This window comes from Caretta caretta, chromosome 24 (assembly GCF_965140235.1).
Source record: "Caretta caretta isolate rCarCar2 chromosome 24, rCarCar1.hap1, whole genome shotgun sequence".
In the NCBI taxonomy this organism is placed as follows: domain Eukaryota; kingdom Metazoa; phylum Chordata; order Testudines; family Cheloniidae; genus Caretta; species Caretta caretta.
The window spans coordinates 1,849,893-1,855,760 of record NC_134229.1 but is presented as its reverse complement, the minus strand read 5'-3'; the positions used below and the strand labels follow the sequence as shown (position 1 = coordinate 1,855,760).

Here is a 5,868-nt window from a genome sequence, read left to right as displayed (position 1 = left end):
CTGGTCTCATGTCTGCTCCTTCCCGCCAGGGCGCGCTGGGGCGTGGGAGGGGGAGATAAGCTGGTTTCTTTCCCTGCAGCAGAGGCCGCGACTCAGACCTGGTTACCTGGTGCTTTCTGTTCTTGAAGCTCTGTCCCAGCAGCTGCTCCACCACCCTCTCCCCGCTCCCAGTGAGCCACGGCCTAGCTGGGCAGGGAGGCGAGGTATTCGGGTCATGCTGCAGAGAGGGAGACAGGATGCCTGGGTCCCATTCCTGGGCTCAGTCCCATGGGAGCAGAGCAGAGCCTAGGGCCGTCTGCCCTGGTGTCCTGTCCGTGCCAGCGGCTGGTTGGGGGAAGTGCAGGACCCCTGCCCTGTGGGGTCACCTGCTGGAGCCAGGTTCACACCCTGAGACAGGAGCTTTTCTCTGGGTTATTTTGTGTAACTGGATATTTCTGTTCTCCATGAAACTGTCTGCATCCAGTTGAGTCCTTGGCCTAAATGAGAGCTTGTGGCAGAGAGTTTCAAAGGCTAATTGTGCTAACTCTGCTATGTCAGCCAGTGGCCTCCTTTCCTCAGCAGCACAGAGCGAGCCAGGCTCCTGAAACCTGCCACCCCCTTCCTGCCCCTGGCTGCCATTGCTCTGTCTACCTTCAGTCCTGCTTGGCTGCAGAGTGGGTCTGACAGGACGGACCCCAGGCTGGGCCGAATCCACAGTCCTCTCATGACAGATGCGTATAGAGCCCTGGGCCATGCGGCTGGTCTGTTGGGGGCTGGAGCTGTGGACTGGCTCTGTGCAGTTTGCAGGAAGCTCCCCAATTCCATGCAGCCTGCAAATATTGCAGCGGGGCCAGGCAAGGAGGCTGCCGGGCCTGAAGGCGTCTCTGACTCCTGCCCGAGGATGGCCCCCAACAGGCAGATCAGCCCTGGGGCAAGGAAAGCGGCACCAGCCGTGCCCTGGAGCCAGCCAGTGCTGCACAAGGCCAGCTGGCAGGAGCGGGGACGCGAGGCCTTTAAAACCCCTGGGGAAGAGGCTCCAGAAATGTTTTCCCTCCTCCAGCCACAGGAGGTTTGTGCCTCTCTCCCAGCCGGGAGGAGCCCTGCCGGCTGCGCACACCCCCGGCCTGTCCCCCAACAGCTGCTGGGGGCCGTGCTGCATGTGATCAGGCGGCTAGTGCATCAGCGCCCCACGGGCAGCTATGGTTCCTTGCCTAGCCCCCCGCCCACTCAACATGCTATAAAAACTGCACAACCCACCTGTGCCACAACTTTTCCTGCATATAAAAGGCAGGGCCAGCATTAGGAGGTAGCAAGCAGGGGGCCTAGGGTTGCCAGCGGGCCGTTAAAAGTCCAGTTGGCAGCGCAGCAGGGCTAAGGCAGGCTCCATGCCTGTGAGCGGTTCCCAGAAGCGGACAGCATGTCCGGCTCCTAGGTGCAGGGGCAGCCATGGGGGTCTGTGCGCTGACCCCACCCTGAGCGCTGGCTGCGCAGCTCCCATTGGCCGGGAACACGGCCAATCAGCACTGTGGGGGTGGTGCCTGCGGGCAAGGGCAGTGCGCAGAGCCTCCTGGCTGCACCTATGCCTAGGAGCTGGACATGCCGGCCGCTTCCAGGAACCATGGGGAACCAGGGCAGGCAGGGAGCCTGCCTCAGCTCCACTGTGTCGCCCACCAGGAACTGCCTGAAGTAAGCACTGCCTAGCTGGGGCCCGCACCCCGAACACCCACATCCCAACCCCAGCTATGATCCAGCACCCAAACCTCCTGAGCCCCCTCCTCCACTCCAAACCCCTCCTCCCTGGCCCCACCCCAGGGCCCACACTCCCAGCCGGAGCCCTCGCCCCCAGCCCAGTGAAAGTGAGGGGGGGGAGAGTTAGTGACGGGGGCCTTGGGGGCGGGGCGGGGCAGGGGTGTTCGGTTTCATTCTGGTAGAAAGTCGGCAGCCCTAAGGGGGCCCCGGGGCCATGCTAAGCTGCTCAGGGGCTTGGCTTCGGCTTTCTGCCCTGGGCCCTGGGGGGCTAATGCCGCCCCCCCCCGCCAGTAGGGAAACCTGGTAGGGAACCCCAGGGGGGCCTGGGGAGGATGCCCTGTGTGCTCAGCGCTGCACTGGGGGGCGGGGGGAGCTCCTACCCAGGGGGGCAGCGCTGGCTCTGGCTGCGGGGGGGGTCGCCCTCCCCCCATGACTGAGGAGTATCTGGGCTGTGAGTTCTGCCCCCTGGGGAACTACATTTCCCAGAGGCCTTTGCGACGGGGACACAGCCCCGGACTGCATTTCCCAGAGGCCTTTGCGACGGGGACACAGCCCCGGGACTGCATTTCCCGGCGGGCTCTGCGCGGGCACGCCGCTTCCCGGCAGGCTGCGCGGCGGCGGGCGGGCGGGGCGATGGCGGCGCTGCTGGGGCCTGGCGCGGGGACCCCGGGGCCCGGGGCGCGCGACCTCTTCGCCGAGGGGCTGCTGGAATTCCTGCGCCCGGCCGCGCGCCAGCTCGACGCGCACGTGCACGCCGTCAGGTGCCTCTTGGGGGGAGCGGCCGGGGGGCGCTGGGGCACTGGATGAGGGGAGGTACCTGGGGGGGGGCGGGAAGGGGCTGGAGCCGGGGGGGCTGGATGAGGGGAGGTGCCTGGGGGGCGGGAAGGGGCTGGGGCCAGGGAGGGGTTGGGGGGCTGGATGAGGGGAGGTGCCTGGGGGGACGTGGGGGGGCTGGATGAGGGGAGGTGCCTGGGGGGGCGGGAAGGGGCTGGGGCCAGGGAGGGGAGAGGTGTGGGGAGGAGGGAGGGGTTGGGGGGCTGGATGACGGAAGGTGCCTGGGGGGGGCGGGAAGGGGCTGGGGCCAGGGCCCGGGCCAGGGAGGGGAGAGGTGTGGGGGGGAGGAGGGAGGGGTTGGGGGGCTGGATGACGGGAGGTGCCTGGGGGGGCGTGGGGAGGCTGGATGACGGGAGGTGCCTGGGGGGGCGCGAGGGGGCTGGGGCCAGGGAGGGGAGAGGTGTGGGGGGGAGGAGGGAGGGGTTAGGGGGCTGGATGAGGGGAGGTGCCTGGGGCCAGGGAGGGGAGAGGTACAGGGAGGAGGGAGCGGTTGGGGGGCTGGATGACGGGAGGTGCCTGGGGGGGTGGGAAGGGGCTGGAGCCAGGGAGGGGGGAGGGGTTGGGGGGCTGGATGATGGGAGGTGCCTGGGGGGGCGGGAGGGGGCTGGGGCCAGGGAGGGGAGAGGTGCGGGGAGGAGGAGGGAGGGGTTGGGGGGCTGGATGACAGGAGGTGCCTGGGGGGGCGGGAGGGGCTGGGGGGGCTGGATGAGGGGAGGTGCCTGGGGGGGTGGGAGGGGGCTGGGGCCGGGGAGGGGTTGGGGGGCTGGATGATGGGGGGTGCCTGGGGGGCGGGGAGGGGTTGGATGAAGGGAGGTGCCTGGGGGGGCAGAGGGCTGGGGCCCGGGGCGGGGGCTGAGGGTAGGCTAGCCACAGCTGGGATCTCACCCCATCAGCCGAGCTGAGCTCAGTGCCGGATGGTGTTGGGGGCCCAGGGGCTGAGCCTGGTGCTGGGGGTGTTGCCCAGGCTGGGGGTCACCCAGAGGCTCCCCAGGGATGGGTCTGTGCAGGCCTCACTGGGAGGTTGTTTCTGGCTCCCCTTTGGTGGACTAGGGCCAGGGGGGCAGCCCCCTCTCGGGAGCAGCGCTGACTGGTTGCCTTTGTGCTTCCCCAGGGAGAGCCAGGTGGAGCTTCGGGAGCACATCGATAACCTGGCCACAGGTGAGGCCACAGGGCAGCACCCAGCCCGGTGCCCAGGGAACAGCAGTGGGGCTGGCTGGGCACGGTGCCGGCTGAGCGGCCTGAAGGGGGTGCAATCCCCAAGGGGGGGTGGTTTGGCCAGAGTGGGGCACGTAGGGGAAGCAGAAACGCAGTGCGGGGTGGCACCGAACACAGGAAGCCAGGCTGAATGTCAGGGAAGGTAACTAATGGCAACAGGTGTTGGACAGGGGACACGCTTCCCTAGGGAAGCCCCGCTGGATGGGAGCCCCATTGCTCAGGCTGGCTGGCTGTAGCCCGGGGAAACCGATTGCAGGGCCAGTCCTGCCCTGGGCCCAGATTTGGCTTAGCAGGGCCATTCTCTGGCTGTGAAGTAGCAGGAAGGGCCTGCTGTGTTCCGTGTGGGGCTGATTCAGGTGGGGTTTGGGGACGGGGGGTTCCCACTGGCAGTTCAGTATCCCTTCCCTCAGAGCTTTGCAGGATCAACGAGGACCAGAAGGTTGCGCTCGACTTGGACCCATACGTGAAGAAGCTGCTGAATGCCCGCCGCCGAGTTGTGCTGGTCAACAATATCCTGCAGAATGCCCAGGTGGGTACGTGGGACCCTGCTGGGCTCTGCAGGTGCGAGAGAGTCTGAGAACAAACCCCCAAGCTGTTGAGGGACTCTGAACTGATCCAGCTGCCACAGGGGACGTTGGAGGGTCAGCCTGGAGTCTGCTTCAGGCACCCCCCACCCCCGGCTGATATGGAGGGGCTGAGAGTTGCACTGACTTCTCCCAAAAGCTGCTCCAGGCTCTACCACGCGCTCGGCTGTGAGCCTGCCTGGCTGGCGCAGGATGGCATCCGCAGACCTTGGGGACACCTCTTGGTGTGGCATCTTGACGGAGTATGAGTTACCGTCATCGCCTCCTTGGGGCCCCCCCGCAGAATTCGTTTGCTTCTCCTGCCTGAACAGCCCCACTGCTACTCTCTGAGGATTACTGAGTGGGGGGAGCATCTCCTTGTCCTTGGCCCTGCCCCAGAGCCCCGGGTACTGCACTGAGAGCTGCCTTTTGGGAATTGACCAGTACTTTCAGTCCCCCAGAGGTAGCTATTTAAAGATGGAAATGAGCAGCTCCACGTTCTGAGAGAATCCCTGGCTCCTGGTTATCAGCCTGGGTCACTAGCCCATGTGTGCTAGGAAGTATAGAGGGCGATACCCTCCAGAGCCTGCGTATAGGAAGGAATCCATTTCAAAGGGAGTAGGAGACTTCACACTCTCATGCAGCTGTGGGTCTGGCCAGGGCTACAGGGGAAGAGAGGCAGCGTTTCCTTGGCTTAGGCAACTGACCAGGGGCACGCTGCTACATGAGCATTACCTCCCCCCCCATGCAGGAACGGCTGAGGAGACTCAATCATAACGTGGCCAAGGAGACTGCCCGCAGGAAGGCCATCCTGGAGGCATCAGGCGGCTACCCCCAGCAAGTGAAGCGTGGGGAGAACCTGGCTGGGCAGGCTGGTGCTTTGTGACTTCTGCCAAATGGATTCTAGAACTGGTACTATGAGTGGGGGGGTGAGAGTATCTGGCCCACCATCTTACATGCAGGGCTGAAGATACTGGGGGGGACAGCATGGGAGAGATGCACAGCTGGGTGTGGGAGGGGGGAAGAGAGCTGCTCCTGCGGCTTTCAGGGAGACCTCAGCAAGCTGGGCAGGTGGCCCTTTGCTGGCACTGATGCTTTCTTTGTCATCCAGCACCTGCAAGTGCCTCTTTCATGGTATCAGCCCAGCTGCCCCCAAGGTCCATACAGGTGGCTTGTACTAAGAGGAACACCATTCATAGAGTGGAGGGACCCCTGTACAATGTATTACTAGTCTTGTAGGTGGTACAGTAATAAACTGCCTCGTGCTTACAAATGGTGAGTGATCTGAGGAGGGCTCCTCTGCTAGAGCTGGGTGGTCATGTCCTGCTGTACAGACTGTCCTCTCCCGCCCGGGGAAACCGAGAGGCTGGGGGAGGGCACGGCTTTGACAGACGCAGCATTCTCTAGAGCCAGGTGGCCAAACTTACTGACCCTCCAAGCTGCATACAACAATCCTGAGAAGTTCAAGAGCTGGGGCCTGCCTGCCAGGGCTCAGTGCTTCAGCCCCACTCCTCCTGAAGCCCCAAAC

At 64.8% G+C, this 5,868-nt stretch overlaps 1 protein-coding gene across 1 annotated transcript; it reads left to right on the top strand.

Annotated features, from left to right (window-relative positions):
- Window positions 1-2,142: 2,142 nt before the first annotated feature.
- SNAPIN (SNAP associated protein) lies at window positions 2,143-5,613 on the top strand. The gene is made up of 4 exons (XM_048827955.2): window positions 2,143-2,489; window positions 3,674-3,720; window positions 4,188-4,306; window positions 5,092-5,613. Exons 1-4 carry the CDS (start codon window positions 2,158-2,160, stop codon window positions 5,224-5,226), a joined length of 633 nt encoding a protein of 210 aa, XP_048683912.2. The 5' UTR covers window positions 2,143-2,157; the 3' UTR covers window positions 5,227-5,613.
- The last annotated feature ends 255 nt before the right edge of the window (window positions 5,614-5,868 follow it).

What these genes read in the sequence shown, in the direction of transcription:
- SNAPIN (XM_048827955.2), top strand. Translation starts at nt 2,158, where the DNA reads ATGACTGAGGAGTATCTGGGCTGTGAGTTCTGCCCCCTGGGGAACTAC. An exon ending in CATCGATAACCTGGCCACAG is followed by an intron (nt 3,721 to 4,187) that starts GTGAGGCCACAG and finishes CCCTTCCCTCAG; the next exon opens with AGCTTTGCAGGATCAACGAG. An exon ending in ATATCCTGCAGAATGCCCAG is followed by an intron (nt 4,307 to 5,091) that starts GTGGGTACGTGG and finishes CCCCCCATGCAG; the next exon opens with GAACGGCTGAGGAGACTCAA.